This window comes from Armigeres subalbatus, chromosome 2 (genome assembly GCF_024139115.2).
Source record: "Armigeres subalbatus isolate Guangzhou_Male chromosome 2, GZ_Asu_2, whole genome shotgun sequence".
NCBI lineage: Eukaryota > Metazoa > Arthropoda > Insecta > Diptera > Culicidae > Armigeres > Armigeres subalbatus.
Window position 1 is genome coordinate 328,100,782 of NC_085140.1, and position 14,570 is coordinate 328,115,351.

The 14,570-nt window shown below is 39.7% G+C and overlaps 1 protein-coding gene across 1 annotated transcript in view; it reads left to right on the top strand.

The window, feature by feature from the left end:
- The first annotated feature begins 3,299 nt into the window (after positions 1-3,299).
- Positions 3,300-14,570, top strand: part of LOC134216896 (ribitol 5-phosphate transferase FKRP) — a 31,384-nt gene continuing 20,113 nt past the window's right edge. The window contains exons 1-3 of the mRNA XM_062695672.1: positions 3,300-3,998; positions 5,021-6,078; positions 13,328-13,444. Coding sequence (XP_062551656.1) covers positions 5,203-6,078; positions 13,328-13,444 — 993 coding nt within the window. The 5' untranslated portion in view covers positions 3,300-3,998; positions 5,021-5,202. The remainder of the gene's footprint in view (positions 3,999-5,020; positions 6,079-13,327; positions 13,445-14,570) is intronic.

Genomic DNA, 14,570 nt, shown 5'->3' on the forward strand with positions numbered 1-14,570 from the left:
TTATTTCAATCGAGCCTTCAATCCTTGATTTCTAATAGCAAACTGAAACGGATTTCAAAAGACACATAAATACTACTAATGTCTATATTTCGAAGTTTATCTTAACAATGATAAGATAATGCATAATTTTAATTCTCCGATGTTCATCCCATCAAAAACAAAAACATTAAAAAGTATTTGATTTATTTCTTATTTTTTCCGCAGTGAGCTAATGATTCTTATGATTTATTGCAGCTTATCCACGTTGAATTTAAGAGGTAGTTTTGAAGAAAATATTTCATTACCCACAGACACGTCAAATGTCAAAAAAGCGTTCTACTTTGAAAAATGAAAATGGGGGGGGGATGGTGGGGGAGATTGTATGAAATTGTTAGATTCCTAATGTTGTATATTGCAGTTAAATGCTCCCGCTTGGTTTCAAATGCTGTTTTTTGGTAGTCCTGGTCGATCTCGGAGCAGAAACTTCGGATGGTACACACAACCGGGGGATGCCAGATTTCCATACAAATGTGTATAGAAACCTTACCTTACTGATTTATATTAATCGAAAAATATGAATGCTATATCCTAATTGTCTTTGAACGGATTAAATTGGCTATTTGACAATCAATATAGGCCATACTCGAAGTGTCCGGAAATTCGAAGCAAAATTGTCCGGTATTTGAAGCATCCCTTATACTGTGTCCGGATTTCGAAGCAAGCGATGTTTAATGTTATCGATTATATTAGCTATTTCGTGCATACAAAATGTCATTTTCAGTACACTACAGCAAATTTGATAAGTTTATCTTGACAGGATGTGCTATCACTAAGTGTCGAGTACCTAATTCCGTTTGAAATATCGAATTGAAAATTCATCAGTGCTTAGGTGTCCGGACTTCGAGTCAAAACGGTACATATTTTCATTCAAGCCATATCAAGTTTTCATCCATGGATTCTGCCCAGTCTATGAACATGGTCTTTCACGGGGCTTATAATAATGAAATGAATACAACACGAATGTAATGTTTTTCACAAATGCAATTCTATTCGCAAATCATTTATACTCTATTTTTATTTGTCCAACTATGTGTTCATTTCGAGTGATAAGTTCCCCATTTTTTTGTGTCAATTCTGCCATTATTCCGTTAATGATAATAAATATCTAAGTACACTGGGGTAGCTTTTTTATGCGGATGAATTTCATCATTTTCTCATTCCGCCTCAATTCCTACAACCTTTTTAATATCATTTTTTGCTCAACACAAATCCAAACTCCATAAACAAGCAAAAGCAAACCGTGTAATAAGCGCCCCAGTACAATCACGGTTTTGGGCACAATTCGTATTTCTTATGTCAAAGTATCTATAGCCAATAGCTCTTAGAGTGAAATCAGTAGTGATTCAGTTTCATTCTAAATTTTCGACAACTATTCTAGTTTGAATCTGGAGCGAATTAGAACAAACTCGATGGTTTCCCCAGCAGTGTTCTATTCATGTTTCTCAAATTTTCAATTAAATGAAATCATTTTGTTGCTGCCAAAAAAGGCTCCGCAATTGCAAAGTGGATTGATCCGTAGATGAAATGACGCATTCATACACCGAAACAATTGAAAAATATTTGAACCTCGTGATTCATTCGTGGTTCAAATCTGCAGAAAATAGAACTGAGCGTTATACCAGTTTTATTTTTTTGACAGTTGACTGGTATAAAAAATGAATCTAGAACAGCTGCTGGGAAAATTAATGTTTCAGATTCATATTCAAACTGACAGCCCCGAACGATTTGAATCACTGCTGATTTTACTCTTATCAATACCATGTTAGAACAGAATTTGTCAAACCGTATTTTTGCTTAGAAAATTGTACTCTGATAAAGCAGATCATTGACGTGAAAAATAACGCGATCGTTAACGTTAAACCAACGGAGAGCGTTATCGTTACCGTTGATAAAAGTTCAATAGAGATTAACAGCAAAATCGTTAATCGTTGATATTAACGTCAACGAATTAACGAAACGGCGTCTATTGACACCTTCCATTCGAACAAGCTTATTGCATCATCTCCCTCCGACGCGCGCCTGTGATTGTGCTACCGTAGGGCAATTTTCTGTCGTCGCCAAATGATTAAGTTTCGTACTTTGAAAAAAAAAAAAATCTCGGCAATCTTTCATTTGTATTATAAAAGATCGAAATTTTTATTATTATGATTTTATATCATTTCTGCGCATAGAATTCCGTACTATATAGAACTTACCAAACCAAATAATTGAATTGAATTCTCAAATGGCTTGAAACTTCTAAGAAAACTGTTGCACTGTTAGCATTAGCATTAGCATTGAGCAATTCGCACAAATTCGTAGGTGGTGCAAGCCAAGACTATTGTATGAGAGTAGCATCACTTTCATCCGTTACCACAGATAATCATTTGGGACTAATCACTATCTCTTAGATGGAAGCAATGCACTCTCCAATAGTCGAGATCTGTCCTGGCCACGTCCTTGCGAATGCTGAGGAAGGGGAAGGATGGTTAGTTGGACATCTACGATCTACTTAAGAAAGATGCAGAGAACTGTACGACCTCTCATAGGTGTCACGGGAGGTTTTGGGATTGTGTGGAAGGTTATAACATTAGGAATCGTTTTAGTAGAACGCGAAACACAGAAAGAACTAAAATATAAATACAAAGTAGGAAAGGGACGAGCCTGGAATTAAACCCACGACCCACGACCCCATCCTGCTTATAAGGCAGCAGCGGTAGCTACTAGACCACCGAGCTCGTCTTCTAAGAAAACTGTTGCACTGTTCTCCCATAATTTGAAAATTTGGAAAATTTGTTTTGTCTACTCTAGATCAACTCGCTTGAACTAGCACCAAGTATAAATCAAGTGTGAAGTATAATGCTGCTCCACCTGCCTGCATATCCAAATCATACCGAACAGAACTATGATAAAAAATCTCTTGAATCTCTTTCTCTCGCTTTGTATCGCCGATCCACGTACAAACGAGAAACTTATTCTCTGTTGTTGTGTTCCTAACCTCAAAATGCCAACGCACATGGCATCCCGCTTCCGGGAAGCCCAAATAAATCCAACTCGCGCCAAAACAGAGAAAGCAACAGAGTCCTGCCGAATCTCTCCTGCTCTCCGAATGTTTTCATTTCTCAGCACGGAAAATAGGGTCACCGTTCTCGTATACTTCCCGCCCGACCAGTCGGTATGCGGCGCCGACTATTTTCCGAGAAGCGAAGGATACACGGTTGGGCCAACGTCTTCGACTAGCGTCAGTTCGTGTTCACCGCTCAACCTGGATACAAGTGCGCTTTAGTGACGAACCTTTACCCAGCAGTAGATATCCTCCACCATCGTTACCTTTCCGGTTCACAACGTCCTGACCCTGCTATCGCGCGCGGTTGGTCTCTGTCTATCCCACGGGAAAGCGTTCGAATGTGTATCTCCTATAGTTTTCTCATCACTTCGGCTTGAATTGCACGCAGAGTCCCTTTGGAAGAGCTCCTTAGGCATTATATAGATATTTACTGGTGTAGCATGTGGATTACGGTGAAAAGTGTTTTTCGCAGCATGATGATAAAAGGCTCAATGTGAAGAGCAGTCGGATTCCTCGAAACAAAAATGCCATTTCCTCGGTTGCGGTGTGTGCTTCTACATGCGGATGTCTAACATGTGTCAAATTATTGGTTGCTCAATTCCTTTCCGTGAATAATTGACTCGCTGAGCAGCGGATCCAACAATCAACAACACAAGGGGGGAAAATCCCAAGAATCTGTGCAGGAAAATTGAGAGTTTATGTTTTGTCGATGCGGGTCCAGTTGAAAAAAGGTGAAAAAGTGAGGCAATCCTCGCCAGTTGGTTTGCTTTTTCATTGAGTGGACGTGCCCGATCCGTTTGTTTTTATTATATCTCTATCCACGGGGGAAATTTCGCTGCCACCGATTGCGGAACACTATTCGGTACGGCATACGACGGCAATAATGCTGTCCCAATGCTGCAGTGGAGAACGGGTAATCAGATTATTTAGACGATGCAGCCGCAGAAGACTGCTGGTGGAAAAGTGTCATCATGAAACCCATTGCACAGTGTTCTTTCAACAGTAGAAAAGCCATTAGAAATTCGCATTTTAAAGTGCTGTTTTAAGCAGATTAAAGTTTACATTGTTCGTCTTGAACATTTCTTATGTAAATAAGACAACGGAAATCATTGGGTCAATAGTAAGATTTTGTTTTATTATTATCTTGAATTAGGAAAAATACAATAACAACAAAAAATATTCTTAGAAAAATTATTAAGCTTTCTTAGTGGAATGTCTTCACCTGTCATAACACGAGTGTTCCATTTAATTCATCACGTTGTAATCCTTACAGAAATCTGTAAGGTAGTGGTGGTTGAATCAAATGGAACAGTACTAAGTTCGTCTTATGACAGGTAAATATTCTTGTTATCGATTTTTTATATAGTTTTCTTAATAAATAACATGAAATCTGGTGGCCAATTTCTTCTTTGTCTTCAATAATCTTTTGGATCTATAGGCTTTTCCCAAAATAATGTTTAGTCTACACATTTCTAGATTTCCTTTAAAATCAGAAATAATTGATTCTGGATCCTTCCCGAAACGTATTGTATTATGTAGTATTTATAGTTCAATTTTTTGAGGCTTCAAATAGAAGCGAGTAATGTAAAATGTTCAACAGCTACAAATGTATAAAATATTTTGACCTTTTCAATGGCTTTTTTTTGTTTATGGAGTAATGTTTTACCCTATATGAATGACTAATATTATCTTAATGTGTTTCTTAGACCATAGCTTATGACAATAACACAATTTCAACCAAATTATGTTAATTTTTTATCGCTCCTTTCAATTACATTCGTTTTTGAATTATCGTCATTTCTATATTTATGATATTTATTCAAAAGTATTTGTGTATTTCATCAAATGTTGTACGAACACTGTGCAATTCACCAATTCTCTGTTTCGTCAAGGGGATAGTTCGCAGTTGAAAATGGAGATTTAATTGAACTTTAGTTTAACAGCATTCGCGACACAGGCGACAACGACTGCAGCAATGCTGATACCTCAACTGTAGTAGCAGTATCAGCCAAAAATCAGTTAAACAGAAAGTGACGCGACACGGTGCAGTGTGAACAACAAAAAGTGCTTGGATAGTGCAACATTCAGAACCCGTGCGAAATTTGAACGGGTGGAAAATGCGAATGAAATATGGAAAGCTCTTCATTGTGTTTATGATTTGTTTCAATTTGGTGGTGTTCTATTATTCGTGGAAATACTTTTTAACGAGTACCCGTTTTCTATCGGAAACTTTCGGTAACCGATTGCAGAGTGGGACTGATGCCGAAACCAACAAATATAGTGCCCATGAAAGTTCCTTACCGATGGAAATTGTTCGAATGACCGCAAAGGAAGGGTCTAGATCAACAAGAGTAACAAAATTCAGCCGAATACGAGACCGCATTCAAAATACCAACAAACTCCTGAGGAAAAGTATTACTGTGATCTTCCGTGATTTTTACGATTTCGACAACGATTTGATGCAATCGATTGCCAGTGTAACAAATCTAATCCCCAACGTACAAGTATTCGTCATATCTCCGGAGATACCCTACCCGCCGCTGGACATATTCACGAATCCAGGTCAATCGGTGAATCTAACCACATGGTTTGAAAAAGACAGTAACGTGAAGTTTTTCAGCCTCAGCTACGACATTACCAAATCCCTCAAGGAAACGCTACCCATCCTACAAGTGCAAACTAAGTACGTCTTGTTCCTACCGGACAGCGTACGACTGAACGGTCGATCCTTGCTAACCCGAATGCTCCGGGAGATATCTACCCCATCCACCAATGACCTGCTCCTGGAGCAGCACCAAAATCTGCTACTGCGGCAAAACAATCAGGTCATACAGAACAAAATCGATCTGAATCAGAAACCGGAACGGAAGATAATTGCGGTTCCGTTCGCAGGGAACCCAAAGTCAGCAGCCAATTGCTGTCATCTGCAGTTGGATCTGCCGAACTGGACCCTGGAATACGTGACCGGTAACGACACCGACAGCTGTGACATGGTAATTGAATCAATTATGCGGGATAATTATTTATTTGCATCTTTTTTTTATTCGTCTGTGTCCCATGCATACATAATTAGCGAGTCTCACGCGGGGTGACGGCATGGGGCGCTAAGAAACTCGCATACAATTTAATTTGTAGAATGCCTTCGCCCTTATATTCATCCCGAACCGGTGTCGACGGGCTGGTGTGATGATAATAAACAAAACTGGAATAGGTAAGCGTGGAATGTTAGCGAGACGATGTGCTCGGAATATTTTAAACACAGTGAATTATGGCAACAAAAATGAGTTGAATGAATGTGTTGAAAAATAGGTTTGAAATATTCATTTGGAATTACCATCTCTGCTTCTAGAGCCGACGAAATCTATACTCTGATAAGGATATGATCAATGCGGCTTTAACGAAATGCGGTTGTTGATTCGATAAGGAAGGGTAACGCGAATAACTTTAGTTTGGTTCATATGCCGAGTTTTCCTCAAAGTACTGCATCAATTGTCGAACCTCTACGATGAATCTCAAGGTGAATCTCTTTAGAGTCGATTGAGGATAGCACACACCTGATTGTCGAATCGCGCGGCGCTATCGATTTGTATTAGCAAAACTTTTGTTTCTGCAAATAGATTGAAACAATGATCCATAAGCATTCGATTCTTTTTCAATTTTATGTTTTATTGGCACATTTATCTAGAGCAGCGGTTCTCAACCTTTTTCTTGACAGGTACCCCTTCGAGCTTTAGCATTAATTGAGGTACCCCTATTTTTTGCTGTAAATGAAAACAAGCGTAGATAAAAGAAAAGGCTCTTCATGAAGTTGGCTAAAATTTTCATTATTCCGTGAAAATTACAATTCAAAGTAAATTGAGCGTCAAGCTTCCCACAAGATTTTTTTTGGCAGTTTGAGGCTTCCGAGCCTCTTGAAGGGAGGCTTTCGAGCCACTTAAAGGGAGGCTTCTGAGCATCTCGAAGGCAGGCTTCATAGCCTCTTGAAAGGTGGACTACCGCGCCTTTTAAAAAGAGGCCTCTTGAAAGGAGGCTTCCGAGCCTTTTGAAGGGAGGCTTCGGAGCCTCTCGAAGGGAGGCTTCGGAGCCTCTCGAAGGGAGGCTTCCGAGCCTCTTGAAAGGCAACTTCCGAGCCACTTGAAAGGAGGCTCCTAAGCCTCTTGAAAGTACGCTTCCATGTTTCTTGAAAAAAGAATTCCGAGCCTTTTGATGGGAAGCTTCCGAACCTCCTGAAAAGAGGCTTCTGAGCCGCTTGAAAGTAGTCTTCCGAGCCTCCTAGAAGGAGCATTACGAGCCTATTCAAAGGATCCTTCCGAACCTCTTGAAAGTAGGCAACCGCGTCTTTTGAAAAGAGGCTTCCGAGCCTCTTGAAAGGCAGCTTTCAGCCACTTAAAAAGAGGCTTCTGAGCATCTTGAAAGGACGCCTCTGAGCCTCTTGAAAGTAGGCTTCCAAGCCTCTGGAAAGAAGAATTCCGAGCTTTTTGAAGGAAGTCTGCCGAGTCCCTTGATGGGAAACTTCTGAGCCTTTTAAAAACAGGCTTCCACGCCTCTTGGAAAGAGGCTTTCGAGCCTTTCGGGGCGGCTTTGGAGCCACTCCCGATCCTCTGGAAAGGAGGCTTACGAACTTTTTGAAAGGAAGCTTCCGAACCTCTTGAATGAGAATTCCGAGCTGCTTGGAAGGAGGCTTCCGAGAAGCGTAGAAGGACCCTAGCAGCACAACCGATGTAAATTTGGTTGCTGCAACTTTAATGTGACTGAAACTGGTCATATATAAGTTATAGCAGTCTATTTGAAACAACTGTGAGCTCGGGATGTACCCCAGATTGTGAACCGCTAATCCAGAGCTAATAACGATGAAATTCACATCTTAAGGAGTTGTATTGATCATTGGAATTATTATCGGAATTCACAAAATTCAATATAATACCTGATACATATTACAACTTCGAATATCACAATTTCATGCATTAGCAACAATTACATAAAACTAATATTCATATTAGAATTTGCAGAAACGGCAAAATCATTATTGATTCAAATTGCCTGAGAAGCTTTTTTTAATTTTTGAATATGCACTTTATTGGATAGCCTTTCCAGATTCTTTTTTCCAACAGTTCAATTCTATTCAATGTAACATCGGCTAAACGATTCGAAAGATTTTTAATTCAGTAGTAGTAGATGAAATATTTCCTCAATGGAGTCAGTTTTGGTAAGCTATAAGTAAGCCATTTTATCCAACGGACAAATTTTGTCATGAATCTTATATTGAAAAACCGTGTGGAAGTTTTTTTTTTTATAATTTGAGTGAGAATTTATGTAAATTCGCGTGGGAGCTCATAATATTTTTTCATTGACACACAACATTATTTTACTAACTTCTAAGCGAAACTCAGAGGTAATTTCGAAAAAAAAAAACAAAAAAAAAATTCATACGGATTTTTTAAATGTTAAAAAAAGTTTCCCGTGAAAATCAAAATAGAAATTTGTTAGCAATAGCCCTCTGCACGAATTAACATCCACTTATATATTAAAATCTTCATGCCATAGCATGAACAAACACCTATGGAAATCCCTGGAGGAACTTCCGGAGGAATTCCTGGAGGAACTTTCGGAGGAATTCCTGGAGGTACTTCTGGAGAAATTCCTGGAGGAACTTCCGGAGAAATTCCTAGAAGAACTTCTGGAGAAATTCGTGGAGGAACTTCCGGAGGAATTCATGGAGGTACTTCTGGAGAAATTCCTGGAGGAACTTCCGGAGGAATTCCCGGAGGAACTTCCGGAGAAATTCCTAGAGGAACTTCTGGAGAAATTCCTGGAGGAACTTCCAGAGGAATTCCTGGAGGTACTTCTGGAGAAATTCCTGGAGGAGCTTCCGGAGGAATTCCTGGAAGAGCTTCCGCAGGAATTCCTCGAGGAACTTCCGGAGGAATTCCTGGAGGAACTTCCGGAGGAATTCCTGGAGGAACTTCCTGAGGAATTTCTGGAGGAACTTCCGGAGGAATTCCTGGAGGAACTTCCGGAGGAATTCCTGGAGGAACATCCGGAGGAATTCCTGGAGGAACTTCCGGAGGGATTCCTGGAGGAACTTCCGGAGGAATTTCTGGAGGAACTTCCGGAGGAATCCCTGGAGGAACTTCCGGAGGAATCCCTGGAGGAACTTCCGGAGGAATTCCTGGAGGAACTTCCGGAAGAATTCCTGGAGGAACTTCCGGAGGAATTCCTGGAGGAACTTCCGGAGGAATTCCTGGAGGAACTTCCGGAGGAATTCCTGGAGGAACTTCCGGAGGAATTTCTGGAGGAACTTCCGGAGGAATTTCTGGAGGAACTTCCGGAGGAATTTCTGGAGGAACTTCCGGAGGAATTCCTGGAGGAACATCCGGAGGAATTCCTGGAGGAACTTCCGGAGGGATTCCTGGAGGAACTTCCGGAGGAATTCCTGGAGGAACTTTCGGAGGAATTCCTGGAGGAACTTCCGGAGGAATTCCTGGAGGAACTTCCGGAGGAATCCCTGGAGGAACTTCCGGAGGAATTCATGGAGGAATTTCCGGAGGAATTCCTGGAGGAACTTCCGGAGGAATTCCTGGAGGAACTTCCGGAGGAATTCCTGGAGGAACTTCCGGAGGAATTCCTGGAGGAACTTCCGGAGGAATTCCTGGAGGAACTTCGGAGGAATTCCTGAGGAACTTCCGGAGGAATTCCTGGAGGAACTCGGAGGAATTCCTGGAGGAACTTCCGGAGGAATTCCTGGAGGAACTTCCGGAGGAATTCCTGGAGGAACTTCCGGAGGAATTCCTGGAGGAACTTCCGGAGGAATTCCTGGAGGAACTTCCGGAGGAATTCCTGGAGGAACTTCCGGAGGAATTCCTGGAGGAACTTCCGGAGGAATTCCTGGAGGAACTTCCGGAGGAATTCCTGGAGGAACTTCCGGAGGAATTCCTGGAGGAACTGGAAATAAATATCCTGTGAATTGTTAAAAATGAATTTTAAGCTTTTGCCATTTTAAGCTTTTGCCGAACTACAAACTTGTATAGAATTTATTGTTATTGTGCGAACAACAATATAGGGTAACGGGATGTAATGTTAGGCCTGGATGCAACGTTGGTTCATCACGCAGAATAATCAATAATCAAATATTCAAAATTAGTCGTTCAACATTTGGAGGTTTCCCCGATACTTTAATTACAAAGACCGCTTCTCAAGGTTCATTTTTAACAATTCACAGGATATTTATTTCCAGTTCCTCCAGGAATTCCTCCGGAAGTTCCTCCAGGAATTTCTCCGGAAGTTCCTCCAGGAATTCCTCCGGAAGTTCCTCCAGAAATTCCTGGAGGAACTGGAAATAAATATCCTGTGAATTGTTAAAAATGAACCTTGAGAAGCGGTCTTTGTAATTAAAGTATCGGGGAAACCTCCAAATGTTGAACGACTAATTTTGTCGCCTATTGATGAACTCCCACAAGAAACGCACAAGCGTTCAACAATAGGCGAGGAAATTAGCCGTTCAACATTTGGCGAAATACCCTACCAATTACAGGTTATGCACAAGATTTAAGACAATGATGTAATCACTTTTGATTGGAAAAGCAAATAATCTGACGTGTGAAGAGTGGCGTCTATTTTTTGATTTATTTTATTGTAATTTCATGAAATACTTTCTATATTCATAGTTGCATCACACCGCATCAAACATACAAATATGATAAAATCATTAATTAGTCAATTAAGTACACATAAATCCTTCAAATTTAATCAAATTCTAAAAGTTGACAGATTCAGTGCTGCATGGACTGATACAGTGCTGATACAGTCCTTGGATGCCAATATTTTATACAGATTTTGAAAGGTTCTCATACAGAGCTGTGATAAAATCACATAAGTTGGATGTCTACACCGACACCGGCGTGTTCTACAACCTTATTTCTTTGCTTCTCGGTGAAGAAGTTATTGCATTTACAGTGAGCGGTTATAAAAGCGTTCTACATTTTGTACAGCAACGATCCTCTGTATTTCGGCGTTTTTTCTAAAGTAGGGTATAAGGCTCAAACCTTAGCCTATTATGCTGTGGTTGAGCACATTTATCGATTTAAATATTTATATATTGAAGATCTCACCGAAATAATGCCACCAAACGGCTTTCTTACTTTCGATTATTACGCTAAGTATTCAAAAACAACAATAATGGTTCAAAATCTATTATTTAATCCATTAAAAGTTTTGTGCGAAATGGACTTTTTGTTCGGCCAATTTTCCTAATCTCGGTTCTGGTGTTGGATGCTTTTTCGGCCCATGAAATGCATGTAGGTGCATTATTGGTCCTGACGAAAGCGAGAAAACAAAATGGGGGTCGGCTGATGCTTTTTTATTTCACCCAGCAAGGGATATAGGAAGTCAATTTTAAAATGCTTATTAAAGCGTTAAAACACATTTTAGCCGAAAATAGTTCATTTTTTTGGGTTAGAAATTTAATTTACTTTTGGTAACATGAAAGTTGAATTAATTTGATTAAAAAAACATGTGTAGATTAGGAGGCTAACATGTAGTTTTTCAAAATTCTAACCATATGTATTTAAAAGTTTTCAACATATCAATGTTCATAACATTTTAAAAGCATTTTAAAATACACTTCACATACTTCACCATGTTGAAAAACAGTGATTTCACGCACACGTCCATCGCCGCTAGATGGCAACAGCGCGGCTGCGTCAAAGCGAATTCACTGTACATCGTTTGTATGAGCCGTAAGGTAGGCATTTATAATGTGCTGCTTCAAGTGAAAATCGTCCGCCGAATTTTGGCAACGAGTGTTCTAATATTGTTCAAAAAAGTTTTGGTTAATTGTCTCACTATACTAATATCACTATACTAATGAATTCAACATAAATGCTAGAATAGTGTGATTGATATCGGTTCATTTAATGTGCGAAAATAGAAGTCCATTTCAAAAAACTATTTTATTGGGCAAAAGAAAAATCTCTCGCACTGCCTGCCTACTTGAATGGTTGCTATCAAACCGAGTCAAAGCAATTTTTCACGCAGATTTATTGCGTTTATCAATTGAAAAAGTGCATGAATCTTGCGTATTATAAATAAAGTCGGCTTGATACACTTTTTCAAAGAAGCATTGATAAATATCTCTCTACAAAACGATGTATTATTGCTGAATTATTGATTATTCTGCGTGATGAACCAACGTTGCATCCAGGCCTAACATTACATCCCGTTACCCTAAATTGTTATTCGCACAATAACAATAAAATGAGCCTATACAAGTTTGTAGTTTGGAAAAAGCTTAAGACGGTAACAATAGCGGCACAGCTTTGACGTTCTTACTACTCATCAAATCACATTTATTTGCATTTATTTAAATGCATTTAAGTAGAGGGCCATTGACTTAATACTGTTTTACAGATTGTTAATTTGATACGATGGCGAGCTCTATTCGGCACCATTTCACCAAGTTTCTAAATATTTTCATCACCGCAAAAGAATGGAATGAGAAGTAATTGAGCGTAATTGCCAAACAGTGAAAATAAAAACCTCTACACAGCTACAAATCTGGCATTTGTTTTTTGTGTGCATGACTAAAGAAATCTTTAATATAATTATATGCGTGTAGAGATAAGATCATTTGCATTCATTAAACTGTTGTTCAAAAATAACCTGAATTCTGAATATCCTTTTTGTTCGGGTAAATCACGGTATGCGTTACCGCCATCGGGGTGACAATGGGTCTGGGGTGAGAATGGGTCATCGCTCTCACCGGCATTCTGGAGTCGTAGAGAAAAATCGTTCAAAAAGGTCTCTTATATTTTAGTCTTCTTGCCCTCAAAGGCATTAAATCTATTCTACATGCATTCTAAGTAGTTGAAACAGTGACCCATTCTTACCCCCATTTGACCCATTGTCACCCCCGACGACGGTACATCTTATATTACACATTCCGAAATCTTACAAAGTATTACGCTCTCCCAACTTCTCACTACTATTGAATGCGTTATGTACACCATAAACTTGTAAACCAACTTATATGCGTTCCAATATGGTTTAGCAAATATAAAACTGTCACAAAATGTCGTTACCGTAAGGTTTGATATTAGACACCGGAACATACGGATTACTCGACAGATTTCTTTATCTATTTGTCGATTTTATCTTTGTCCATTATGCTTTCTGTTTTCAGTTGTTGATTTTGGTTTCTGTTTCCTTCTATCAGATCAAATAACAATGAATTCTCTTTGCTTTCAGTACAAACAAAAGCATGCCATCCTGGTGGAAACGGATCTGCTGAAAGAAATGCCCGATACTTTATCGTCCCCATTTCCGGACCTGCTCTACATCCAAGCCAAACTAGCGAACGTCAAGGTGAGACAAATAGTTTTGATATGTATGACTCCTTACTTCCGGTATCCGATGTGCATTCGTAAGAAATAGTACCGCTCCCTTTTACCCACATGATTATTCCCCATCGAATTTGGTTTCGAAAGTAGTAAAGCTATATGTAACTCTATACGGCTGTTATTGTACCTTTGAATGTAGGTATCCAGTGAACGACAACGAACTCTATCCACAAGGGATAAGTCCTTAGCATTCCGCTGCCGTACCTAACCAAGCATTTTGGTTTCATATTCTATGCCCCGGGTTCACCCATCCAAATCGGACGTGTTCCCGAGACGAAGATATCCGTAATGACCGTAGCATGTTTTGCTCGGAGCGTGCTGAAAGCATTTGATTTTTGCCCGGTGCTCTGTTTCTGGATAGATGGGAATGGAACACCCACAGGCGGGCAACAGCATGGCCCACAATCACGTGCAGGATCGGGTGGACTATATCCAAACGACACCGACTGGCTTTCATGAGATGTGTTGCGTGGAAGCTGTTCAGATTGAAACCTACGATTCAGGCATGCATATGAGCTCATCATCAATTCCCAGATCTATTAAATTTCTATTCGTTCGGCAACTGATGGGAGCACTTAATGATTCCTAGGTTGAAAAACGAAATAGTATCTGTAGCGCACTGGGGTCCGTGGTAAATAGTTTTAATTTAAACGTAGGATACGTGAAAATTGCAAAAAACATACTTACTGGCATACATATTTCATCAAGCCTAGTATGCTGCTCTCAAGAAGATTTTGAGGCAGAAAGCAGAGTTTGATAGCATTTTACATTCCAACTGGAAATTGACCTGCCTTTTCGACTTAGTATTCTATTAGCATTTCCTCAGTTATTAACTGAAAGCATTCTATGCCCGCCATTGCATGAGTAATAGGGTGGTTCAAAAAATCGATTTTGCTCCACACCGCTCATCTGATTCTGTATCATGTTCTGAGTGTCCTCCGAAAATTTGAGCTCATTTGGATTAAAACTGATTTAGCACAAGCCGTAAAACGCATGCAACGTTTGCATGCAAATTAGTATGGGGAAATTTATTTTTTCATTATATTGATTATGGCGCCTCCCCATTAAGCGCAGGTTAAAAGAAAACCTAC